Raw genomic sequence first — 27,313 nt, 5'->3', positions numbered from 1 at the left:
ACCCCCTCCAGCCTTGGTGGGCTCGGCAGAGGCTTCTTGAGAAAATGACCCCTGATCTGCATCACCTGCCCTTGGTATGGGACACAACCTTTTCAGCCCGGCGAACGTCTACCCTCTCAAGACACTAGTCAAACGCGACAACCTCTTGAAAGCCTTCCCTGACTCCCCAGTCATGGGACTCACACACACAGCACTTACCTCTTGGTATAGCAACTTGTCACTCTCTCTCTTTCTCATGGACTGTGACATTTTGGATGGCCTAAGCTGCTTGTGTCCCTGTCTCCCCAGTGCCCGGCACCAAGTACATGCTGATAAATGTTGAATGATGGAACAGATAAAGGTTGAATGGAGGTTGAATGCCCCAGTCCCACTTTCTCCGGGAAGCCTTGGTGTGTTCGACACCTCTGGCGTTTTCAGGCTAGTGATACCCAGAACCCTCTTGTCTCGGCAAAATCTCTGTTTGCGCGTCCCACGGTCGGTTTTAATCTACAGCCACCAAACACTGTGGTTGACATTCCTGTCATCATTGGCGGGCATAACAACGGATGGGAGTCAGCAATGCCTGAGCGCGAGTTCTGCTGTTTTCTAGCGGGCAACTCTGGCCATGCCATTTGCCTTCCCTGAATCTTGGTTTTTCTTTTCTTTAAAAATTAATGTAATATTTATTTGTCCTGTGCATCTCTTAGGGCTTTTGTGGGAGTCAAATGAGATAAAGGATGTAAATATAATAAAGTATGAGGGCAATTTTTTTCTGATTACAAATGGACCATCATTTCTCATTTCTCATAGATGTTCTTGTAGATACTAATATGTTGCTACAGTCCTCTCAGCTGATTTTATTATATTTTGCCCTCACGGTTCTCCTGGGTCCCAGGCAGGTCTCTCTGATGAGACAAGTTGCAGGAGTAAGACAAGGATTGTGTTTTCTCTCCCTTTGTCTCCCCCGAGGCTCTGAATGCACTATCGTACAGGTAAAAAGTGCTGAGCACATGTTTACTGACATGTTGACCGATTAAAGCTCCAACCTGTGGTCATGGGTGGTTTCTGCCTCTCTGCTCAGAATGCTAGAGCTTAGAAAAAAGAAAGGGGGGTTGGAATCAGAAAAATCCTGGCTCTGCCACTTATTACCTATGTGTCTGTGGTCAAGTTAAGTTCTCGGCGACTCTTCCTGACTTGGTGAAATAAGAATGCTGGACAGTGTCACCTGCCTTCTGGGATTGTGGTGGAACCCAAGTGCTTAGCCAGTGCTAGTCAAAGGTCAGCTACGATGATCACTACGAGGGCAGAGACAACGCGTGACAGATGCTCAGAACGTGGGCCTGTGTGGTTAGATGTCCTGGCTCCCATTTCTCTGGAACACAGGCGGATCTTTCCAGAGGAGCCTGTTTGCTTTTTTTGGTTTGCCTTTACTCAGCCCTGAGGTAATGGTTGTTTACTGGACTAACTAACAGACCATGAGGTTTCCATCCAGACCCCTCTCTCGACTGTTATTAAAACCAGATGACATCTGCAGATGGTCTTCACGTCTGTCCCTCTGCCTGACACAGGACCCCTTCCTTCCTCACAGTCCCTCATGTCCAGTTTAATACAATTGACTTCTATGACGTTTACAGAGCGCTACTATATGCCAGGCACTGCAGTGACCCTGGAGACACAGAGAGAGTAAGTTGCTTGCCCCCAACCCTTCTGATCCACCTCTTCTCATGCGTGGAGGCCCCAGAGGAAGCCAAGGAAAACAACTGCAGCTAGGAATCTCATTCCTCTTTCGGGGGCTGGGGAGAGTCCCTTAGCCTCCTAAAACATTTGTTTCTTCTCTGTAAAAAAAGAAGAGGTTGGATTTTGATCCACTTGCAAGCATCCCATCTTGCAAGTGGGCCCATTTGGGAAAAAGTTATTTATGGGAAACATATTATTTAAAATGAAAATAGGTATATTGAGTCTTACGGAAGAGGAGTTGTAGGTGGTTGGAAACACTTTGAGAACCGGAAAGTAATCTACAGATATGTTTCCTGCCATCACTAAGTTGCTTCTAGATGAAGTATGCAAAGCGGCTTTGGTTACTACCTACAGTCACTTTGGGGAGTGAGTTCTCCATAAGTCCCTTGCTTTTCTACATGTCTTGTCAGTAAAGCACCCAAGAATCTGTCCTTTTGTTCTAGACTATCTTTTTAAGGATGTTTATACAGTGAATAGCCTTGGAAGACAGAGAAAGTGCCTTCTTCTGAAAAAAGAGTGGGCTTGCTTACTGTCCATGATAAAAGATCAGGTTCCCTACGCTCAGGGTCCCTCTCCTATAACACAACCTGCTCCATGTTCAGGCATCAGGCCTTCCTCATACTGCCCTGTAGGAACTGGGAATTGGGCCAAGCTGATACTGTGGCTACTGCTACAGCTGTTGGTGCTATATTGTCCTTTGTCTCTGGTACAGAAGTCTCGTGTATTCTGCCAGCATCCACAAAACTGTAGCAGGCTACCTTGTTAACTGTTCACACAGGATAAAATCTCAGACTCTTTACCCTTCTTGACAGTTACACTATCATCTATGAACCTTCTAGGGGGAAATGTACTCTATTCTTTCCTGTGCATCAAAAAATGGGCAAATGACCTTTTGAGGAGTCCCCGTTGTTCCATGTAGAGCCCTGTCTAACTCAAAGTCCTACAGGCTGAGGTCCACACTCCCATCTCGTGTCCTCAAGTAGAGAAGCCCAGAAGCCGCACAGAGACATTTCAGCCCTGAGTGGCCTTGTGTACCTCTGCCATCGTAAGATCTTTTGGGGCAGGAACTACAATCAGCTTCTACTTAATCACTCTATGAAAGATTCAGAGTATCCAGTTTTGACTTAGTTTAAAAAAATTATTAGAGCTGTCTAGAGTAACACACGGGTTACTTTGGTAGAGCACACATTTCCTGACACCAGTGGTCATAGTGTTGGAGACCACTATGAGGAAGCTGGAGACCACAGTAGGATTTTGCAAAAGAATAGGGATGACAGAGGTGATAACTTCTTTAAAGGACTGGCCCACCTAGGTAGACCTAGGCAACTGTAAGGGCTCTTTTGACCTAAGGCAAAGGTGGCCAGTGAATTAGTGTAGCCCACGTGTCCTGACCCCTTGGCTACTGCCTTTGGGTAGGGCTCCACTGGTTCTTGGCAGAGCTGCTTTCCCCAGCCTGGCCGATGGCACTGCTCCCTGGGGCGTGATTTGTGTGCCCAGAACAATGTCACTCTCATTGATTGGTGGGGAGGTAAGGAAGACTGGGGTGTTCTGAGACCCAGTAATTTCAAAGACTGAGAAGGCACGCCAAGGGGATTAATCGCCCTCAGAACTCTATAATAACTCTCCAGGCTTAGCTAGGGCCTCAGGAGTGGGCATGCTCTTTACTCTGGGGACTGACCAGGAAATGCTTCTGTCTGCTCTGTCTATCCACACCTTCTCTCCATCAGGCTAGGGGCTTATGACCTTGTTAAGAGGCTTTGGGGAGAGAAGGGATGACAGAGGTGATAACTTCGTTAGAGGACTGGCCCTCCAAAGAGCATCCTGCCTCATTAGGTGCCCATGGGTCATGATCAAGGTAGGTCATGTACACATGCTTTCCTGGAGCAGCCAACCAGCAAATGCTTTCTCAAGATGCTAACTTTGGGAATGTAGACTTGAAAGGTCAAGCCCAGATGGAATTTTCCCCGTTTCAGACTGGGACCTGGATTAGAAGCTCAGGACCTCTGTCTCAGCCTGTCTGGGCGTCAGGAGCCTACAAAAAAACGCAAATATTCAGGTTTGGCTGGATGCTACTTGGAGGTGCCAGCCTTCTTGAGTTAAAACTACATGAAGCTGCATGGAATTTCTCAGCCCACTGGCAGAATAAAGCTGGGAGGTGCCCCCACACTTATTAAAGAGGAGATTATGTTCACACCACCCACCTGAGTAGCTTGGATATTCACATTTCCTTCTCTTAGGAGCTTCCAGACAACAGCCATGTCTTCATCGGTCTCTGCAGAAGCCAAGGGAGTGATCATCACGGCAGTATAGCCAGCTTTGTTCTGATGGTCCACGTTGCAGATGCCTGCAAGAGGAAGGGGCGCTGGAATGGCTCCAAGAGGCAGGAGCCAGACGTCATCTTAGTCGGCTCCACAGGACGCTGCCTGCTGGCTAAGAGGCCACGGAACAGAGCAATCCTTTCCACAGATGGAACCGGTGTTTTCCAGCTTTAGCAGTTTAAAAGTGGCTACTTTTCTTTACAAGTTTTCTGAAGATACCCAGCAAAGGAAGACCCTAAGAGAGCCACAGACAGCCACGGGAGCCGATGGCTGTGACTTCATTTCCTAAGCCAGAGCACAAGATGTTACTCCCATTTTACAGATGAGGACACTGAGGGTCAGAGTAATTATATAAACCGCTCAAGTGAACGTGAAGTGGGACCAGGACTCAGGTCTGTCTGGTTCTAGGGTCCATCACTCACCTGGCCACACGTCACCCACAGCTGTGTATTTTAGGTTTCACACTCACGAAGTCATGTTTGTGTGTAACTCAGATGGATAGCTGTGTTTGCGGGGCCTTTCCAAGGGCCTAGGGATCTGCTGTGCAATGTACCAGGGGCATGAAAAACACCACAGGCACAGAAACAAAGAACCGAGTGTCACATGTTCTCACTCATAAGCGGACCTTGAACAATGATCGGAATACTATGAGAAAAGGATTGGCAGTAGCGGGAAACTGCCAGGAGGGGAGCGGGGAAGCGGGATTGGCAGTAGTGGGAGTCTGCCTGGGGAAGTGGGGCACACCTCATCAACAAGGGTACCTGCATCCTGAACATTTGTATATTTAACCCCGAATTGTGCCCCACATCTTTAAAATTTTAAAAAAAATTTTTTTAAATTAAAAGAAAAACACCACAGGATAAACACCAGAAATCTTCTAGAAGCAACTTGGAAAATGAAGTGAGGAAAAACTTCAAAATTTCTATATTAAAACAATTAAAGCTGGGTGTAGTGGCTCACACCTGCAATCTGAATGCTGTGGGAGGCTGAGGTGAAAGGATTGCTTAAAGCCAGGAGTTTGACACCAGTCTGGGCAACAAAGTGAGACCCCCATCTATACAAAACACTAAAAGAAAAAGTCAGCTGTGGTGGTACACGCCTGTAGTTCCACCTACTTGGGAGGCTGAGGCAGAAGGATCACTTGAGCTCAGGCATTCAAGGCTGCGGTAAGCCCTGATGGTGCCACTGCATTCCAGCCTGGGCAACAGAGTGAGACTCCAACTCAAAAACAAAAACAGCAATTAAGACGATACATCTCACAATACACTGAAAAACTGGCATACACCCACAGTATATATTGCTTATTTCTTTTTAAAAAAAAGGCATTTTTTTGGTTTTTAGTTGGAGTCTCACTCCATCACCCAGGCTGGAGTGCAGTGGCCCGCTCAGGGCCAACCCAGCTTCCACCTGCTGGGCTCAGGCAATCCTTCCGCCTCAGCCTTCCAAGTAGCCGGAACTATAGGCACTTACTACCACGCCCGGCTAATTTTTGCTTTATTGTAGAGATGAGGTCTTGCCAAGCTGCCCGGGCTGGTCTCAAACCCGTGAGCTCAGGCAATCCCCTCACCTCGGCCTCAAAGTGCTGGGATTACAGGCTTAAACCACCGCACCTGGCCAAAAATGACATGTTTTTAAGATGAAGTAATAAACAAGATTTCTAAAGGAATCCCTGCATCATAGCTCTGGGACTATGCATTCATACCCCTTTCCACCAAAGAGACAGGGAGGGGATAATTAGACACAGACTGAGCTCTGTTATGCAAATGATCCCCCCCCCCAAGGGTGATATTGCGTGGAAAACCAGCATCTGTATTGCTCATCTGAAAAACCCAGGTGGTTCTCTTGGGCAATAATAAAACTATCTCAGAAAATCAAGTCCCTTAGCTTTTCTTAGCATTTCCTCCTCTGTAAAATGGGGATAATAACAGAACCTACCTCTTAGGATTATTGTGAAATTTACTGAGTTAATATATTCAAAGCACTTAGAACAGCCCTCATACACGATAAACACTCAGTAAGAGTTAACTGTTATTACCGTTATTGTCTGGAATGGTATTCATTGTAACCAATCTGGTATATGAAAAAAATGTCAGTTAGGACTACTTATGAAATTTGTGCAAGAGGAAAAAAAAAACAATGTTTGATATTCTCTCCTTGCCAGAATTTTTCAGTTTTTCAAATGTGCCATAGTAATACCAGTATGCCAGTCGATGTAGAAAATCAGTCTAGCGGATCCCAGCTCACTGCAGCCTTGACCTCCTGGGCTCAGGTGATTCTTCCGCTTCAGCCTTCTGAGTAGCTGGTAATACAGGCATACACCACCATGCCCAGCTAATTTTTAAAATTGCGGAGATGAGGTTTTATTATGTTGTCCAGACTGGCCTCGAACTCCTGGGCTCAAGCAATCCTCTTGTCTTGGCCTCCCAAAGTGCTGGAAATACAGGCAGGAGTCGCTGCACCTGGTCCGTCTGTTTCTCTCCCTTTCTCTCTCTCTCATTCTTCTCTCTGTCTCTCTGCTGCTCTGTCATTCTCTGTCTCGGTCCCTCTCCCTCTCCTGGATTATTTTTCTCAGTCGACAAACACGATGCTCAGATCTCTTCTCTCCCCAAACACACAAAGTCACCAGTGGCATCTCCCACTTCCATCTGCTGAGCCTGGGCACATCCTTCAGGGACCCTGCAGCATTTGGCTCAGTAGACAATCTTCACTCTTCTACTTCACTAGCTGTCATTCCCCATCCGCCCCTAACCTGCTGTTTCTCCTGGTTCTTACAAGACTCCATCTGGGTTCCCTCCACTGGCTCTCCCTCCCTCTCTCCCTCCCCACCCTGCCCTCTCCGTCTCCCTCTCCTTCTGTCTCAACCTACAGGATAACCAAGAGCACAAGATGCCTTCTCCCCACCCTCTTCCCTTCTCCACCCCTCTCCATACTCCCCTCTAGGCCTCCATTGCCTGTGCCCCAATCGGCCCTACCCAAAGCTCTATTGCCCATTGATTTTGCATCTGGAATTCTCAGAAGCCTTCCCGACATTCTCGCTGTAAACTCAGAATCTGCCCCAAGTCGAATGATCCCTTCTGCTTCCCCCACACTTATTCTTCTCTTCCGTCGCAGCCCAGGGGCTTCTCAGCCATCCCGGCTCGACAGAGAGCCCTGGCTCCCCTCGTCCCTCACAGCCAGTCGGTCCCCACAGTGGCTTCTTCCCTCCTCTGTCGCTACCATCCTCACTATCTCTCTTTGGACACTTGCAGCAAAGAGAGTGTCTGCCCTGCCTGCCCTGCCACCTCTTTCCTGGCCCCCTCCGCTAACCTCCCCCGCCCCTGCCAAATTCCCCTTCTTAGAGAGCTCCCTGGTGCCAGCGCTCCCTATACAACACCTTGGCTCGTTCCAGGGTCTTCCCCACAGGGTCCCACGACTCAGCCTGGCACTCAAGTTCCCTGGGCTGTGGTTCCAGGTCACCTTCCCAACCTGAGTTCACAGCCCATCCTGGCTGGAAGCTTTCTGGCCTCCAGGCACCTTTTCCTTTCTAACGTAAGTGAATTTTCCCTCCCTGGGACACTCTCAGCTTCAGGAGCCCCACTTGCTCCAGGGCACCCATCCTTCTCCCTGAACCGGACACGCTCTCATTTCTTCTGAGTCCCGAAGTCACGTGCTGTATCTGTCCCCCACAAGCCATCATCCTACTCGGCCCTGATGGTCAGGCTATAAGCTCCTAGGCAGCAGAGGACTCACCTGGCTCACCTTTGCATCTCTGGCAGTCGCCAGTATGAACTTCATGTGTCGTCAATAAACACCCAATGAAGGATAAATGAATCACTTGAGCCAAACTGGGCAAACAGAGCCATGACCTTTGTTTCAAAGAACTGTATCTTATAGTGACTGGGCATGGTAGTTTACTCCCATAATCACAGTGATTTGGAAGGACAAGGTGGGAAGAATGCTTGAGGCCAGGAATTTGAGACCAGACTGGGCCACATAGTGAGATACCTCCTCAACCCTCCTTTCCCCCATCTTTACAAAAAAAAAAAAAAATTAGCCAGGCGTGGTGGTACATACCTGTAGTCTTAGCTACTAAGAAGGCTGAGGCAGGAGGATCGCTTGAGCCCAGGAGTTTGAGACCAACCTGGGCAACAGAGTGAGACACCGGCCCACCCCCCAGCCCCGATCCCCTCCCTTTCCCATCTTTATAAAAAATATTAGCCAGGCACAGTGGTGCATACTTGTAGTCCTAAGATACTCAGGAGGCTGAGGCAGGAGGATCACTTGAGCCCAGGAGTTAGAGGCTATGATGAGCTATGATCATGCCACTGTACTCCAGCCTGGGTGACAGAGCAAGACTTCCATCTCTAAGGAAAAAAAAGTATCTTATAAAGATGGGAAAATGTGACCTTCCACAGAGGCAGTATGGTATATAGCTCTAGAGCTGGACCGACCAAATACAAAACTAACCCTAGCATTTACCAGCGCTGTGGCCCGAGTCAGTATTACAGCTCTTGAGCCTTCGTTTTCTCAACTGCAGCATGAGCACAATATTACATCACAGGGATGCTATGAAGAGTAAATGATGTAACACAGGCAGAATGGTCCAGTCCAGTCCCTGGAATGAAGGAGCTCAGAACAGGGACGCGTCTCCTTGCTGGAGGGAAGCACGGCACAAGAGCCGCCCTTCACGGAGGGACGAGGACGCACGGACGAGACGCAGTGTCTCCTGACCTGTCTCCAGCAGCAGCTTCGCGATGGCGAAATTGGAGTGGGACACGCTGTAGTGAAGGGCCGTGTTCCCATTGCGGTCGGCCAGGTTGATGAGCAGCTTCAGGACACATGGGGAGAGGGGCTGGACCGTGAGCAGGTAGGCAGCCACCACGGCGGGGCTGGATGACTTGCGGCTGGAGATGCGGAACCACTCCTGGCTGATGGTGTTCAAGCTTTGCCTCTGAAACCCCAAAAGAGTCCAGTTCCAAGGGGGCCCCCGTTGGCCTGGGGAGCCCCAGCAAGGGTTCCCACCAGACACTAGGAAATGTCAGCTTTGGGTGCCTCTGACGATTCCCTCAGCCCCCTCCAGCCTCTGTGGCTCAGAGCTGGTGGGGTCAGGAAGGCAACGGCGTACTCTGTGCCTGTGTGACTGCCCCGTGGGAGGCAGAAAGGAGGGTGTGGAGGACAACACACCAACCAGCAGCAAAGCCCGTGCTGGAGTCTACGGTGAGCTTGGTTCACACCCCCTGGACGCACACAACTAGGAAACCCCTCTTTCACGCTCACACGGCCAGCCTAAATGATCCCTCCTCAGACCCTGCGTGTTTCTAAGAGGCATAGCTGGAAAGTCACAGCTTTCTAACAGGGACATCTGCATGCTGAAAGCTAAGAAAAACAACACACCCAACGGAGGCTTGAGGTAAAACCCAAACAGGTGTGCCTGACTGATTTGCAGCCTTCAAGCTGTGCTGAGACCTTCAGAGTTTAACACCCCATTGCAGTTCTCCACTATCTGTAGGATTCAGTAACTCTGCGACCGTGAACCAGAAGGGTGGCTGAGCCCAGAACATCAGCTCTGTGTATGACATGATCTAAGTGTTGGGTTGTTTACCTAAAGGTGAGGAGAAGTCATTGAGATGTGATTCTGATCCATGATTTCAGGCTCGTGCCAGAAGGAGCCATGGACTTAGAGTCACAGAATCTGCGTGACCAGGTTTAAGTCCTGGCCCCGCTATTTAACCCTGGGTGTTGAATAACCTTCTGGAACATTACTTGCCCCTAGAAAAAACTGAGAGTAAAAGAGGGGCGGGCTCCTTTACTTCCACGACTCTATAGAGGCAGGTCCTTACACAATCCGTTTTGTCTCTAAGGTGGGAGTAGGGGGTGTCCAGTACTTTGATCCTAACATGAAAGTGGTGTCAGGCATGCATATATTCACAATCTCTGTTTTCCTAGAGCAGAAACAGTGTTCGTTCTGTAATTCATTTAAGGATAAGTAACTGAAGTTTCTGTCAACATCCATATTCCATATTGGTTCTCGAACAGTCTAGGAGCAGCTACTTGCCAAATCAGCTAAGAGCAAATGGGTTGGGCAAGTAACAAACACTGCCAAATTGATCGCTTTTACTCCTAGGGCTCTTCTGCAAAGGAAGGCAAAACGGCTTTTAAAAATGCTTCAGGTTGTTCCACTGTAGAGCTTTGCAGCTCTCACAACTTGGGAAAATATGGTTGTGCCAATATCCCTTGATTAAAAGTAGAAACCAGTCATTCTACGTTTAAATTTTCCTGGGCCATGGAGGTGGGAAGGAATAAACATGTATTTTCGGTTTGTGTTTTGGTCTCTTGACTCAGAGGTAGGCGTCAAGAAAAACAGTAAGTGACTGCAGAATTAGACGTAAGGGCTTGAGGGGATGGGTGCACGCTACCCCCCACCCTCATTTTGTTGATGAGGAAATGCAGGCCCTGAGCACTGAACTGACCTGCCCAATATCTCACAGATGAGGGTCTTGGGAATAGAACCCCCGGTTTCCAGTCAGCACGCCTTTTCCACTCTACCCACCGTTCTATGGGACCACAGGGTGGTTTTGAACCTAAGCCACAGAGTTGAGGACAGACATTCAGGGTGCGATGCCTAATGGTGCCTGGGCAGTGCCTCTGAGCCCTGGGCCTGCCGTGTGTGTGCACATCCATCAGGTCTACTTCCCCAGCAGGATCCATCACCTCGGGCAGCAGGTTTGGGTAAATGAGAGAACGCCCAGAGGAAAGGGCTCTGGCCTGCAATCACACTGCTGCCTCAGGCAAGAGACCAAAGTCACCCTGTGGGTGCTAACCTCTCGAAAAGAATGGAAATCTTGACACGACAATGAAAAATCAGAGTACCAAGAGTTGGTCGGTGATGGTCCCGGTTTCCGGCAGATGTTGGCTCAATGCCCGACATGCATTAAGAAATTCTTCTGAGGGTTTATATCTAAAGGAAACAAATACAGGCATTTATTTAGAGAATCATTCTCCACGTTGACAAAAAAAGACTTTCATTCTCTTCCTCTAACACTTCTCAGCAGCTCAAACACCCAAACTGGGCAACTGCCCCAGGACAGGGCCAGTCTTCGGAAATGAGGGGTGACCACAGCGTCCTGACGATGCAGTTTGATCTCTGAACTCTTCTGAAGAGTGAGTCAAGCCTGGTGACCATTTCATCCTGCGTTTATCAGGGGCTGGAGCAGATAACCAAAGCCCCGGGGGTGAGAGGGAGTGGGGAGGTGGCAGGAGAGACAGGTCCAGCTGCAATTCCTGGCACACTGGGAAGGGGAGGAGGGGAGCGCTGCCTTTCTGACTTTGGACCAAACATTTTTCTGCCTGGATGACTATAAAAATCCAAAGAGCCTCCTAATCCATACCAGCAAATTTCTTCCGGTCATTCTTCCATGAAGGACACTGTAAGTACTGGTGGAGTCAGGAGAGGGAGACGCATTTAGGCTGGGGCGTCTGTGGTGACAAGCACTCTTCCTGTGTTCCCACGAAAGCAGACGGCACCAAGAGGCCTCAGTTGGGACTCAGTGGCACCGGTCCCTAGGAAGCCTGTTCACTCGGCACATCTCTATCGCGCTGTCATGATGGAGCATCCCTGGGGGCCTGTGCAACTCTCAGCCCCCCTTCACCATTCCTCACTGGGTCAGGATGGTGATGATGATGATGACCATCCCGGCCGTGTGGTCCCGACTCTCTTAGTGGCGGCCCCTACATAAGGCCCCTGTGCTCACTGGGACGCTGGCTTCCATCTTATTTGAACCCCAGATATTCCTCTATTATACCTAGAACACCCTTTCGCTTTTGGAATTAAGAGAGTGATCCTGGCCAGCCCTGTGTCTGCCATTTACTGAGAGCCTATGATGTGCCAGGCACCGTGCTGAGCAGACACTCGCTTTTTCTCACACAGTCCTCAGATCAAACCTCTCGGGCTGGTACATTTTACGGATGAGGAAACTGAGGCGACCACAGTTTAAGGACCCAGCCTAACGTCACACTAGGGCAGAGGCAGGATATAAATCCAGGTGAGTCCAACCCCAGAGAGGGCACTCTTCTCATCACACCGCATGCCCCCATCACTTCAAAAGACAAGGGATGTCAGTGTGGCCAAGGGGGTGGGCAGAGAGGCTGAGGGTGAGGACTGGGAGGACCAGGGAGGGAACCCCTGCTCCACCAGCTGCATCCCTGCTCTTCTCTGAGCCTCTGTTTCCACATCTGTAAAGTGAGAATTATAATAATTTCTACTTTAAAGGATTTTTTTTTTGAGTTGGAGTCTCACTCTGTTGCCCAGGCTGGAGTGCAGGGGCACGCTCAGGACCACCGCAGCCTCAACCTGCTGGGCTCAGGCGATCCTTCCAAGTAGCTGAAACTACAGGCATGAGCCACCACGCCTGGTTAATTTTTTGACTTATTGTACAGGCTCATCTTGCTAAGTTGCCCAGACTGGTCTCGTACCCATGGGCTCAGGCGATCCTCTTGCCTTGGCTTCCCAAAGTGCTGGAATGACAGGCTCGAGGCACCGCACCCGGCCTGTAGGATTGTTAAAAGGATTATCTAAGGTGATACGTGCAAAGTCCTTCCCGTTTTCAGTGCTGGGTCAATGCTAGCTTCCTATGTAGAAATCCGGCTACCAAAGTGTATTCCATGGACGCAGAAGCCACTGTTCAACCTGTGCACAGAGCCTGGCATGAACAGAAGCCTACACACATGGGTGACTGATGGGTGAGTGCTGATGGGGAAGAGAATGAACACGTGACCGAATGAAGAGTGGATGTGTAGAGGAACAAGTATCACATCTTTCTGCCCTTTTGTAGAGGAATAAGTGTCCTCATTTGTACCAATTTGCTCACCTCTCAGCCTTGGTATGCAGGACTTCTTCCCCGGGCTCCCTGTCTTGGCTTGCATAGTGTGTGCCCTCGGGGACGCCCTGCCCAGCTCCACAGCTGGGATGGGCCAATTTGGCCCGCCTGTGCTCTGGACCATCACACTTCTTCTCAGCCTCGCTGTCAGACAAGTCTTCTGGGGAGCTGTCCTCACCGCTGGTCTCCTCACTCGAGGTGGTCTCATAGCTGAAGAAGGAGACAAAGGTCACTCGTCCTGTCCCTCCTGCCCCGTGCCCACGCCAACATCAGTGACAACCAGGGGGGCCTCAGGTGACACCCCCCAGTATGCTCATCTCCTCCTCCCTCCCCCATGCCTGCAGCAGGGAGGGGATCCCAGGAATCTTGGCCTCAGAGAGACAGGTGGTAAAGGACTCTGGCTCTGACATGGGGGCTGCTTGGGGGAGGAGACCATTCACAGTGTGTGTGGCAAGCCGAGCTTCTCATGGAAGCATTGGCTTGTGGAATCTTATGTTGGGTCCAGAGAGGATCCCCAGTCCGGGCCCACATTCCCACCTCCACCCTGAGTTTGTTGAATTGCCTGACAAATCGTCTCTGGGTGAGAGCGAGCCTCCCCTGAGCCCGCCTGTCCAGCCTCCGGCTTGCCCTGGTAGGACGTGTACTCATCTGCACCAATTCCCAGCAGGCTCCGTGGGATACATCAGCCCACACCTGCCTCTCGGCTGCAGCCCGTTTGAACTAGTGCTTGGAGCAGCAAAAGGGAGAGTACGATCGTTTGACTCATGGCCTTCCTTCCCAGCAGCAGTCCTTATGTTCAGTTAGAAGTGACTCTACTGAGTTGGCAAGATCAGAGGGCATGGAGGAAAGTCCTGGAAGATTACTGATTCCTCACTGATGTTCAACAGGAGACACCCAATGGAGGATGCTCATAAGATGAAGATTTCGGGTTCTGGGGCCACCGGACCCAGCCACAGGGACCAGTGGCCATGGCCTCCACTGGACCCAAGGCTCTTTCTCCGAATGGTGGCCCCTACATAAGGCCCTTGTGCTCACTGGAATGCTGATTTCTGTCTTACTTAATTCCTCTATTGTACTTAGAACAACCTTTTTCCTTTGTAATTAAGAGAGTCGGGACATGTTACGTGTACCAAGCAGTGCTCATTTTAGAACTGCTTCCATAACAACTTCAGCTGGAAGTTTATTCATTCACTCAGCAGGAATGTATTGAGCACCTACTATGTGCCAGGCACTGTTCTAAGTTCTATACCCAAGTCCCTGCCCTAGTGGGGCTTATATTCTAGGAGGCAGAGGTGGAAAATAAACATGTAAATAAATACCACATTCAGATAGTGAAAAGAACAATAAATAAAACAAAAAAGGGCCATGAGATGGGGTGATGGGAGGAGGGGCTACTTTAGTAAGAGCAGAAGTTTCTTTTTCTTTCTATTTTGAGTTGGAGTCTCACTCTGCCACCCAGGCTGGAGTGCAGTGACACAATCAAGGCCACCGCAGCCTTGATCTGCTGGGTCAGGTGATCCTTCAGACTCAGCTTTCCAAGTAGCTGGAACTACAGGCATACATCACCATGCCTGGCTAATTTTTTGCTTTATTGTATAGAGATGAGATCTCGCCAAGTTGCTCAGGCTGGTCTTGAACCCCTGGGCTCAGGCGATCCTCTCACTTCTGCCTCCCAAAGTGCTGGGATTACAGGCATGAAGGGCAGAAGTTTCTAACCTTGGTGGCACATTAGAATCACTTGGAGTGTTTAGAATTCCCGGTATGTGGACAACACCCAGACTGATTAAACCAGCATCTTCAGGAATGGGACCCAGACACGGGGATTCTGTAAAGCTCTCCCCGCATTTCCAATGTGCAGTGAGGTTGAGAACCATGGCACTAGAATGACAAATACTGAGGAGTCTCTAAGAGACAGCACTTTAGACAGAGGAACAGCAAAGGCCAGGGCCCTGAGACGGACGCAAGTCCAGCATGCTGGGGAAAGGGAAGACCTGACAACGGCGGGAGCTGAGGCAGGCCAGAGCCATGATCTGGCCCTTCCAGGTTTGGGCGCAGAGTCGGGACTGCTGGGGAGTTTAAACTGGGGAGAGAGGTGGCCTACATGGGGCTTTGAGATTGACCGATTCTCCTTTTCTATACATGAACTGGAGAAAACTCAGAAACCCAGGGTCAGATGTCAGCGGAAGCAGGACAGCAGCTCTGCTGTGACACCCCGTTTCTTCATTTCTGACACTTCCCTCATGAAACCTGCAGTGATGCCGTCACCCCTTGTTTGCAGCTAGCGTCTTCCCTTCTAGTGTGCCTTGAAGTAGTAGGGCATCCCCCCTCTCTGGGCAGTCTTGGTGGGTCCCCTCTTTTGGGCGTCCACAGCATCCTACATCCCCGGGTCTACAGAACTCATCTTGGCACACCAGCACTTCTTGTCATTTCTTTTTTCAAAAATAAAGACCAGTTGCGCTATGCCGCCCAGGCAGGCCTTGACCGCCCGAGCTCAAATGATCCTTCTGCTTGGCCTTCCAAAGGGCCAGGATTACAGGCGAGAGCCACCATGCCTGACCTTCTTATCCTTTCTGTGAGCTGAAGCCAGGACCATGATTTACTTGGCTTTTTTATCTCCACAGCCTGGCACATTGTCAGCATTTAATAAACGCTTGTTGAATGATTTAGAAAATATTCTCAATCCAATATTTCAGAATATATAAGGCTGGGGTCATTCAAGTTCTAAATCAATAGACTGAATGTTTTTCTTTATCCTCAAACCCTTGGGTTTGGTTGGCAGGAAGTTAAAGGAAGAAAAAATTAAGTGGATGAAATTTGAAGTTCAACCAATTAACAGAGTTTGTACTCGTTTCAGTGTTGTGGTTCAGGTTAAATGCCTTCTTCCAGGGGCCCCTGTCCTCCCCCAAACTCCCAAGAGCCACCTGGAGTCCTGGCCCTAGGGGAGACCAAAGCCAAGACTTATTAAAAGCAGAGGCTCCCACAGACCACCACAGCTGGCCAGAAGCCAAACACATGCAAGCCCGAGATGGAGTTTTAAAGGGCCATTGAGATGAATTCCCCTGAAGAGGAATGAAAACCAGATGCCTCCCCCGAGGAAAAGAGAGTGCTGAGGGTATTAGCAGGGGAGGTGGCAGGGAAGGCGGTCTGGGCTTCACAGGTGATGCTTACCCACCGTTAACCCCAACAAACTGAAGGTTCTTTTTGGTCCCATTACCTCCTGCACGGAAGCCATAGTCTTTCTTTTTCATTATGGATTTAAGGCTGGTCGACGGGGAGATCTCTAGGCAGACACAACATCACAGGTTAGAACGATCCTGGGGGTGTATGGGAACACGGCAAAGCTGCGATCTTGCTTTGAGGGGACACGGGGGTAGGAAGGGGCAGGGAACCAGGTAGATGACACTATCAAATGTTTTGGGGGTCCCTTAGGGGGCCTGGCTTTCTGGCCAATGTCGGGAGAGTTGTCCCCATTAATGCCCGTCTAGATGTGGATAAAGAACCACGTGGCGTCAACGCCATGGTCGTCTCTGTCTTAGGACTGGGGTATCCGAGATCAGATTTGCTCAGTGAAGGGCAACGCCAGAGCAGAATTTTGGTCTCCGGACGCAAGGTCCCGCACCCCCCTCTGCTCGAGGGCACCGGGGCGGCCTTCCTGGCTCACAAGTACACGTTGACACTCGGCACATGAGGGAATGACACTGTGCTCACGGCAGACACATGAGCAGGGGCACAGATCTTCCTGCGCTGTGCTCGACCGTCCAGGGGGCATTTCCTTACAGGCAAGGCCGGAACTGGCCCCGAGATCATGAGAAAGCAGCCAACTGGCGATCTGTGGCGGGAAGCAGACTCACAAGCGCCCCGCTGGGCAGAGCGAAATATGGTTCCACTTTACCCCACGGCGAAGAGGGCTTGATCCGTTACAAGAGGAAGTGCTTCTCAGCCCAAAGGCCGATTTCCACATGTGAGCAGCACTCCATCTCCCCACCCCCCGCGTGCGCACACGCACATGTACCCACGTGCACGCGTACACATACCCGGAGAAAATATTCAGTGAGCTCCTTCCAACCTCAATCCAATATTCCTCCAAACCCGGGCTAGAGAAAGCCTTGAGAGCCAGAGAGGAACACAGGCACGCAAGAGCCCAGGGAATGCTGCAGGCAGGCCGAGGTTTGGAACCCACGCCCTGCAGGGCCTCCCTGGGCCCCGACCCTGCCTTGTGCAAGGCCAAGGAGTGCAGGCCCCTCTGGGTTGGAAGCGGCGCCATGTACACGGCCTGGCAAACAGAAGGGTGGGCTGGATTTCCACTCCGATTTGCCCTCCCCGTCTGGCATCTTGGTGCCCGGAGCTATCTGAACAGCTGGAGGGGGTGGCCTTGCAGTCAGACCCAGACTTAGAGCAATGCCTGGAGTACAGGTCCTGTGCTTCCACTAAAACACCTATCTGTCATATTCCACTGGGTTCTTGGAGGTGCTCAAGTTTTTTTTCTTTTTTTGGTTGAGGTCTCACTGTGTCGCCCAGGCTGGAGCACAGCGGCACAATCACGGCTCACCACAGCCTCGGCCTCCTGAGTAGCTGGGATGACAGGCGTGCACCATCACACCTGGCTAACTTTTTTATTTTTAAAAAAATAAGATGAGATCTCGCTACACTGCCTACTCTGGTCTCGAACTCCTGGGTTCAAGCAATCCTCCTGCTTCCTCCCAAAGTACTGAGATTACAGGTACGAGCCACCCCACCAGGCCTTAAAAGCTTTTTGAAAACATACTCATGGCCGGGCGCAGTGGTGCATGCCTATAATCCCAGCACTCTGGGAGGCTGAGGTGAGAGGATTTGCCTGAGCTGATGGATTGGAGGCCATCCCGGGCAACTTGGTGAGACCTCGTCTCTACAATCAATTGAAAAATTAGCCGGGCATGGTGGCACGTGCTTGTATTTCCAGCTACTCGGAAGGCTGAAGCGGAAGGATCGCCTGAGCCCAGCAGGTTGAGGCTGCAGTGGCCAGGGGTGTGCCACTGCACTCCAGCCTGGGCAACACAGTGAGACTCCAACTCAAAAAAATAAAATGAAAGACTCATGCAACTGAAAACCTTTTCGCCTCTGCCTCTTCACTAAAGGAGAAAGGGTCCCTAGTCTCAGGCCCCAGTATTTACCCATCGGTGGGGAGGAGGGGGCCGGGGGCTCCTCTTGAGGGGGCGCCTGGGCCGAGTAGGCGGAGAGCAGCTGGTTGAGGGAGCTGAGCAGCTGGTTCTGAATGCTGCTGAGCTTGGAGGCCGGCTGCTTGATGGCGCTGGCCAGCTCCGGGTACCCGTGCTCCAGGCAGCTCCACTGCTCCTGCAGGAGCTCCTGGATCTTCTTCACGTACTGCCCGATGGTGGCATCTGTCGGCGAGCTGGGCGGCCTTCCCGCGCGCTCCTTCCCTGGGAGCTCTGAGCTGGCCTCCTCCCTCCCCGCTGGGGGGGTCTTTCCGCCACTCCACGAAGAGCCACCCGTGCCCCCGACAGCCGGGCCCTCCGCTCCTCCCCGAGGGCCTCCCTCCTGCTCAGAGCCCGCTTCTTCGATCCTGAGTTCAGTGGAGAGGCAGCTGTGTAAAGAGGTGAGGGCCTTCTCAGGTCCCTGCGGCAGTGGCTGCTGGGGTGACAGCGCGTGATCCCCTGGGCTGTGATCTCCTTGTTTGTCACTGTCTTGCCCCCACGGGAGACCATTCTCCTCTCCTCGAGCCCCCCAGATTTCAGGTTCTGCTATGCCCAGAAGGTTGACCTCAACGCTCTTGTCACATGACTCCCTGGCCAAGAGTCCGAGGACTGGGTCGGTGTTCACCATGGCGTCCGTCTGGCCCCGAGCATCTCTGGCATTCTCTCGGCTAAGCTGTCCTTCCAGCTGGGCTACGGCACCCTCCAGTTCTTGAATCCTTTGCTCCCGAGTCTTGGTTTCCTCTTCCTGCTGCTGGAGCGCAGCTCTGAGCTGCACCAGTTCCTGAGTTCTTCCAGACAGCTCGCCCTCGAGGGCCGAGACCCGCTGCCTCAGGCTGGAGACGCCGCCTACAGTCACATCGGGGAGGCCCAGGCTTTCCTCGGTCACCCGGATGCCGATGCTCCGCACGTCCACCTCTATCGGTGGCGGGGGCGGGATCTCACTGATGTTGAGCTCGATTTCTTCCAGGGGGAACTCACTCTCGGGGATAGGAGACGGCAGAGGCGGGGGGCTCGGGGGGGGGGAGCCAGCGGGGAACACCCCCTCCGCTTCTCTGGGTTGGTGTTCCTCTTCCCCATCCTCTAGAACCACCAGCGCGTTCTGGAATGAGGAAGGAGGACCTGGGAGAAGGAGGTGAGTTGGAGGCTCTGGAGGTCCAGCCTCCTCCGGGCCTGGTTCCAGAACCCCAGGCACCAGGTCCCCCGATTCTCTGACTCTTGGCTGGGTGGATGCTTGAGGGCTGGAGCTGTGAAAGCCTGCCAATCCTTCAGCGGGGCCAAAGGTGCCGTCCCAGAGACTGCCTTCTCCCTGAAGGGGAGGGAGGGCCGGAGGTGTGGGGGGACCCAGGCTGAGGCTCGGCTCTTCGGGGGCCCTGTCGGGCAGCAGCGTGGCCGGCATACTGGAGGCCCTCAACAGCTGGGGCCGTCCACTCCCGGAGGCCAGCTCTGCGGCCTCCGGACCAGCAGCCTCCAACTGCCTGCTGGCCTCTGCCAGCACAGCCCTCCTGTGGTAGCTCACCTCGCCGGCGCTGGCTGAGGCCTGGGGGCCATGACCAAGTGGCGGCAACTGGGCTTGCTCCTGTGTCCCGAGTGACACCTTCCTCGGCACCGCCGGGGACCAGTGTTGGTGGGGCAGAGGGGCATGGGGGCGAGCCCCACTGTCAGGGAGGCTGAAGTTTCGGGGCAAGGTGCTAAACTTGGCCTGCTTGGCCCGTCTATGAATGGGAATCCTTTTGATGGTGTTTCCCTTCTCGATGTCATCCACATACTTGAGGAAGTCCAGGTCTAAATGAAAGCCGTAGGGGGTCTCCACAGAGTATGGGTGGCTCTTGGGAGGGTCTTTCTCTTCGTCCCCCTGAGAGGGCTGGTCTTTGGCTGAGAGACATAAGACATGTTAAAAAAAAGAAAAGCACAAAGTTACTTAAGGATTGCAGGATGATGAGGTCTAATAGCTGTGATTTTGACTTAACCCTGTCACGTGAGCCTTCTCTGAAATGCTCTAGCCTCGACATTATCCCAAGATGCTCACAGGCTTTTTGGTTGTCCTGAAATCATCTTATTAAATCAGTGGTGTACTTAGCCAATGTCTGCAAGGAAATAGGTCGAGGGAACGGTTTCCAATTCGCAGTATGTCATCTCAGTTACTACGGTGGAATCTGCCTGCAGACCAGCAAAACAAAATCATCTCATACCGTTTTTCTGAGTTTGACTCATGCAATTGCTCCACTGGCGTGGCCAGAAATTTGCCAAATCAGGGTACTAATTGGCAAGGACGGGCATGGAAGTTTTCGAAGGTGGAGACGCACAAGTGTCTCAGCATTAAACAAGAAACTTGCAAAAAATGAAAAGACTTGCATGCTTCAAATAGGTAGCAGCATAACTGGCTAAAGCCGGAGATATCAATGAATTATGCCTTCTGCATTATTTAAGCTGTCTGCTGATGCCCGAGTCTCTCAGGTACACAAGGATCAGAGAGAACTGGAATGAGTAACCGTGCGTGCACAGCCTGTGCTCTTTCCACCCGAAGACCGCTTCTTGCTTAACAAACGTGAACTTCACCTTCCAAAACCCATGCCAAATAAGATAATAATCTCCTTTGGCCTAAAGAAAGAAAGAAAGAAAGAAAGAAAATACATATTTTGCACAGACTAGAAAAAAGACAGAGAGGGAAAAGGGCCAATAATTGTCAAAAGGGACACTGGCATACAACCTCCAAGAGGCATGAACTTGACTTTCAGGCCTGCCAATGTGGGACGTCGCCACGAGCAAGTTGTGAGTCCCCAGAAAGTCTGCATTACAAGTTCTGCGTGACACTAGTGCACATCAATCTCCCTGCAGTGTCTACCTATGACTTCAGCAGAGGACACCGAGAACAACTCAGTTTACAGAACAACTTTAATTAACTTTAATTAACAACTTTATTTGAATTCATAGGGGCTTGTCTCCACGTAGCCTCTTCTCTAGGCTCAACAGTCTCTGTTCCTTCGATGTTCTTCATGTAACACCCCCAATCACCTCTGTGTCATTCTGCGAAACAGTCTCTGAAGATACTGAGCTCAGGAGAGAGCAGTCACGGATAGTATAGAAGTTAAGAACACAGATTCTAAAGCCTGGACTAGATCTCTGCTCTGTGACCGTAGGGAACTAGCTTAGCCTCTCGGTGTCTCACCATCTGTAAAGCGGGACTAATAATAGGTAAAATAAGATTATTGTGAGGACTCATTAATTAATAATAAAGTGCTTAGACTAATGTCTAGCACACGATAGACATTCAATGCATGCTTAATATTATAGTTATCTACAGTATTGTGGAAGCCCAAAATATAGACGACTGAAGCCCCATAATGGAAACTGATTATGTGACTCACTTCTGGGTCTCCACAAATTCTTTGTGGCTGATGGATTGCTTGGTTTTGAGGGTAGTAGACCCTGGGTGCAAAATCATAAAATAGCAGTAGTTCAATTCACTTAACCACTAATTATTAAGGACTTAAGTGTGCTGAGTTAATCTTAAGCTAGATTCCAGGGACACCAAGATGAATCAGGTTCAGACTCTGCCCTCAAAGAATTTATTATGGTCAAGTAGAAGAGACACCAACAAACACATGCAGTGAAATAAGACAGGAACAGATACATGCTCGTAGTACAGTATTCCCTGACTTATTTTTTCATTTTCTCCAGAATTATTTTCTTGGACTTGGAGGTCAATTTTGCCTAGGTAGGAGAGGGACGACGTCACACACACAAGTGACAGAGGTCTGGGTGTTAATTGAACAAAGAGGAGTTTGCCAGGAGAGCAAGAGAGTGAAAAACATATCAGTTTATCTTCAAGATGATCGCCATCAGGTCCTACCCCCTTTAGACAAGCAAGCTAATCCCACCTGGAGAGGTGTGGTCTAGCTCTCCAGGCCTTTGAATTCAGACTGGCCTGTGACTTCTTGACCAAAAGAATATGGCAGAAATGATGCTGAGAGACCTCAGAGGCTAGGTCATAAGAAGTCTTGTAGCGTCCTCCTGAGTCCCTCATGATGCACACTCCATGGGGAGCCAGCTGCCATGTGAGAAGGTCAGCGTCCCTGAGACTGCCATGCTGCACGGAAGCCCAAACAGCTCCAGAGAGAGGCCACGTGGAGAGAGGGAGAGAGATGCCTAGCCAGCCCTTGGCTGTTCCAGCCATCCCAGCCCAGATGCCAGCAACCAGTAAAAAGCCGTCAGCCGTCACTTGACTTCAACCACAGGAGGAAACCCAGGTGAGGACCACTCAGCTAAGCCTGTGTTAATAACAAACCACCTACAAAGGGTGGTTTATTCCGTGGCGATGGGTAGCCAGGACAGACATTCTAGATCCCTGTCGGAGAATGTGCAAAGGCACGGCAGTGAGAACCCCACAGTATTTCGGAGTTCTGCAAATGACGCTGACCTGGCCTGAACTTAAAGTGTCACAGAGAAAGGCAGGGGGTGGGGTGGGGAGATTAAATTGGAAAGGTAATCAAAAGCCGGGTCACGAAGCAACTTGTACACACAGGAACACGCTTTGACTTTACTCTCTAGGTCTTGGGGGTCACTGAAAGGTTATTTATTTATTTGAGTCAGAGTCTTGCTCTGTTGCCCAGCCTGGAATGCATTGGTGGGATCCCCTCTCACTGCAACCTTAACCTCCTGGACTCAGGTGATCCTTCCTCCTCAGCCTCCCGAGTAGCTGGGACTACAGGCACATGCCACCACTCTCGACTTATTTTTTTATTTTAATTTTTGTAGATCTGAGGCCTTGCTATGTTGCCCAGGCTGGTCTCGAACTCCTGGGTTCAAGCCATCCTCCCGATTCAGTCTCCCAAAATGCTAGGATTACAGGCGTGAGCCACCACGCCCGGCCTCACTGAAAGGCTATAAACAAGAAAGTAGCTTGGTCAAATATGATTTCAAAATGGGTGTCTTGCAGAGGATTAAAGGAAGGGAAAACCTGAAGAGCAGGGGCGGGGGGTGGGGTGGCTGCTAACACGGTCAGGGTGACAGAAGTTAAAGGTACTGGAGGGAGAGGGATGGGTTTTAAAGGGTGCAGATGATGGCGTTTCCTGGGGCACATTGGGATGGCTCTTCCTCCGGAAGGTGACAGATCGGGGCTGAGCTGCCCCCTCTTGCCTGCCTGATCTCTCCTTCTTCTGGGCAATGACAGATGCTTGTCATGTGGCCCTCTGTGTTGAGGGAAGCACAGTCGTAGACAGAGAAGGAAAGGATGCCCCTGGATACATAAAGGTTGGACTGAACATGGACGCCACTGCGCCCACCGCTATCAAGGCCAAGTAAAGCCACAGCGTCTGTGGGCAATGTGTCACAATCACAGGAAGGAACAGAACACGCATCGCTGCTGACCCCAGGATGGTCTCTGTCCGGCTCCTGAGCTTCTGGGGCAAACACCTAGACTTCCCGTGGACAAGGGGTACATGTCCCTCTAGAGCTCAAAAGACTCCAGGTAAGTTCCCATTAATACACACAATTTTTTTTTTTTTACCAATTTGATCTCCGCCCCCCGAGAGGCACATTATCCATTTCAGTAAATGAGAGCAATGATTCTTATTGCTCTCTGCTAGTTTTCCAGGCTGCACTCTGTATCCTTAGACCTACTGTCCACTCAGCAGCCTCCTGGGTTGCAAGGACAGGCCAAAGCAGAGAAGAGAGATTTGTCTAAAGTTAAGTAGAGAGCAGATTTACGACCCAGAGGGCAAAGAACTCCCCTGAAGGAGAGGCTGCATTATTTATCTGCTTATTGCCTCAATTCTGTGGAAACACACTGATTTGCCCGGAGGCCCCTGGGAGCAGGTCCAGAGCACAAAGACATAATAGCATCAAGGAAGAAAGAGCAGATTCGAAGGCAAAATCTACCACAAGGGGGAGGAGGGGAAGGGAGACTGAGCAACTACTGAGGATGGCAGGTTTCACGCGTGCTTTCCTGAGCTGGCACCGAGGCGTGTCTCTCTCTCTCTCTCTCTCTCTCTCTCTGTCTCTCTCTTCTTTCTCTTCTCTTTGTTTCTCTCTCTCTCTCTCCTTCTCCCTCTCTCTGTCTCTCTCCTTTTTCTCTTCTCTCTCTCTCCTTCCCTATCCTCTCTCTCAGGCTCTGCCTCTTTCTGTCTCTCCTCTCTTTCTCTTCTCTTCTCTCTCTCTCTCTCTCTCTCTCTCTCTTCCTCCCTCCTTCTCCTCTCTCTCTCTCACTCTCAGGCTCTGCCTCTTTCTGTCTCTCTCTCTGTCTCTCCTCTTTTTCTCTTCTCTCTCTCTCCCTCTAACACACACATATGCACACACTCATACACATGCGTGTGTGCGCACACACACGTGCGCGCGCACACACACACACACACACACACACACACACAGAGTGATCCACCATGCGGCCCTGCCTGCCACTCCACATTCCTTCTCTTTCTCTCCGGGCAAGGGAAGGATTGCAGGACTTCGATGAGGGAGCTTGAGTTGATTCACTGAGAGACCTCCCCTCACATGAAGCACTGACTCTCTTAATTCCACCTGGTGACAGGTATGCAGGAGCTCAGAATTCCAGGCATTAGGCCAGGGCAGGAATTAATGAGGAGGACTGTCTCTGCTCAAAATGAAATTCAGATCAGATAAACCGACACATGGCCCGAGGGCTGGATCGGAATCCTGGCTGTCATCTCCTGCCTGCAGGACTCTGGGCAAATGATTTCATGGCCCTATGCCTCAGTTTCTCCATTTGTAAAGTGCAGCTAGTGATACCTAGCTTACAGAGTTGTGACTATTGGCACAACCGCAGTAGAGAAGAGGGCACAGGGTAAGTTCTCAACAAAAAACCCCAAGGGCAGGAGTAGGCTGCTTCTGGAAGGGGCAGGGGAGGGCTCCCAGAGGTGTGCGCTCTCCCTGTGCCGGTCTCCATGGGAGATGAGAGTCCAGGAAAATAATTCTGGAGAAACTGGGAAAATGAGTTAGATGTGAAAAAAAGTGAAGCTCTCGGAGGCTCAGAGCTACCTGAAATTCCCTACAGTCTTGCTTGAAAGCACAGCAGATCACTCGACCCTTTAATGGAACCTACAAACCCAGTTTAAGAGCTGCACGCAGACGGGAGGAAGGGGACCCGGAAAGGGACGCGGAAGGGAGGGAGCGCTGCTGTCCTTATCTTCAGGGACACGGTGAAGTTCAGCAGGTGAGCCAATGAGCGGCGCCGAACGTGAGAAAGAGAAGTTCAAATGTCTGTACTCCATTTCTGAAGGAAATGGGAAAAACAGAACTTAGAGAGTGGCCAGAAATGAAGCCAGAAAGAAGAGGAATGAAATGAATCTCTTCAAAAGGCCAAGACAGGGAGGGAAGCTTCCCACCATCTGCCTTTGTTCCGTGTGAGGGGAGGGCACCTGTCTTGAGCGGGTTGTGCGCAGTCACGTGGAGCGCGGTCCCCGGGGTGCTGAGCAGGGACGAATGAGGCAGGCGGGATGACAGGCCCTCGGGGCATTCAGGGACTGAATGGGCGTTCTGTGGGACGGCTTCCAGGGATGCACTGCAAAGGCAGGTCTCTGGGGAGAAAGACCAACTCTTGAAATATATGGTAACTGCATTTGGAAAAGAAGGAAGAGGCAGGGCTGGAGCTGATGTCTGGTCCCTCCGTCCTTCACCAGCAAAGGGCCATGTGATTCAAGGGGGATTAAGGGCTCTCTCATTTCCTGACATTTGGTGATCTGGAAAAAACATTTCACTAGAAGCCAAGAGATGGGGGTCTAGTCTGTGACCTTCAGCAAGCTTCCTGCAGAGGAGAAGAGGAAAGCGTTCACTGAGACGTGCATCCTGCTAGATAGGTAAGACTCAACAACTTAGCACGCATCATCTTGTTAGTTCTTCACCAACCCAAATAGCCCGATAATATCCCACCCCCTGCATCCCCTAACACACTGAGCCTTGCTTTGACCAGCGGGTCAACAGCAACGTGATATATGTAGAGATTTGAACATTGCTTGCACATTGAGGTTTGTCTGTTCTTGTTGTGCTTGAACCCTTCTGCCACCATGTAAACAAGCCCCAGCTAGCCTCCTGGGTGACCAGAGACACACAGCCAAGTCATGTGAGTGTGGCCATTCTAGCCCATCCAGCCCCAGCCAAGTCACTCAGAGCACCACAGACAGGTGAATGAGTCCAGAAAAGGTCAGCCAAGCCAACCCAGGCCAGGCCAGAGTAATGGCCCTGGGAACCTACAAAACCTTTTGAGAAATAATAAATGTCTTTAAGTCACTAAAAACATTTTTGTGTTGCTTGTTACACAGCAAAGCTAACTGATACACAAGGGGATTGAGGCTCAGAGACATTAATGACTTGTAGAGTGGCTTAAGTATGAAAGGAGGCTCTCTCACTATAACATACCCTTTTCCTTCGCTGGAGATACATGGAGATACATGAAACCTGAAATATGTGGTTTGTACCCATTGGTACTCCCTTTCCTGGGGACGTCTCCTGTAGGCCTCTCTTAGGCTGTTTCCAGCACTTACGGTAACAGTCCCTTTCCTGCCCCAGTGCTCACGTTCAACCAGGGACTGCAAAGCAGCCTGCCTACCATCTGTCTTCTCCATCCTTGGAGTGCTGGCCCTCAGTCTCTTAGGTGTTCTTCATCTGATGAGTCTGTAAAATTTGTTGGCGAGTTCTGAAAGAAAGGATAGAGAAGTGGTTTGTCTCCTGAGAGTCAGAATAAACACTGGGAAACAGAGCACCAAAGTGATACCCATCCTGCCTCTCAAGGAGGGAGATTAAAAGCCTGCACATATTCCTACAGCTCAATTCTAGTTGTTTCTTTGCGTGGAATGTTCACAATAGTTGACACCAAAGGAAACTCTGGTCCAGTCCCCTCACTTGGCAGATAAGGGAACTGAGTGAATTTCCCTGTCCAAGGTCTCTCAGCGTATTAATGAAGGAGCAGGAAACGGACCTAGGGCTTCTGACAACAAGCACGAGGCCCCTTGTATAATATCAGGAGTTGAAATATACCTATCCCCATCCTGGTAAGAGAAGCATAATCCATTTTGTGAAAAAGCCAGAATCAGAGTACTAATCATAATGTGTGACATTGCAATCAAACACAGGACAAAGGTGAGATCATTGCAAGCACTGACAAGGAGCAGATACTTGGAGGTGATTTCCAGCCAAGGGCAGAACAAGAGGAAGTTCAGCCCCAGTGGCCAGGAGACATTGGTAACTATTCGAGTAGAATAGTGTCCTGCCTCTGAACTAG

At 50.7% G+C, this 27,313-nt stretch overlaps 1 protein-coding gene across 1 annotated transcript in view; it reads right to left on the bottom strand.

The window, feature by feature from the left end:
* KANK4 (KN motif and ankyrin repeat domains 4) overlaps window positions 1–26,728 on the bottom strand; it is a 36,699-nt gene extending 9,971 nt beyond the window's left edge. The window contains exons 1-6 of the mRNA XM_021715785.1: window positions 26,642–26,728; window positions 16,058–16,169; window positions 12,881–13,099; window positions 10,884–10,971; window positions 8,745–8,964; window positions 3,918–4,060 (exon numbers count right to left, since the gene is read on the bottom strand). Of these exons, the coding sequence (XP_021571460.1) occupies window positions 3,918–4,060; window positions 8,745–8,964; window positions 10,884–10,971; window positions 12,881–13,099; window positions 16,058–16,169; window positions 26,642–26,657 (798 nt within the window). The 5' untranslated portion in view covers window positions 26,658–26,728. The remainder of the gene's footprint in view (window positions 1–3,917; window positions 4,061–8,744; window positions 8,965–10,883; window positions 10,972–12,880; window positions 13,100–16,057; window positions 16,170–26,641) is intronic.
* Window positions 26,729–27,313: the final 585 nt, after the last annotated feature.

Source organism: Carlito syrichta, unplaced genomic scaffold, assembly GCF_000164805.1.
Source record: "Carlito syrichta isolate Samal-C Ts95f unplaced genomic scaffold, Tarsius_syrichta-2.0.1 Scaffold307669, whole genome shotgun sequence".
In the NCBI taxonomy this organism is placed as follows: domain Eukaryota; kingdom Metazoa; phylum Chordata; class Mammalia; order Primates; family Tarsiidae; genus Carlito; species Carlito syrichta.
This window is presented reverse-complemented; position numbering and strand designations above follow the sequence as displayed.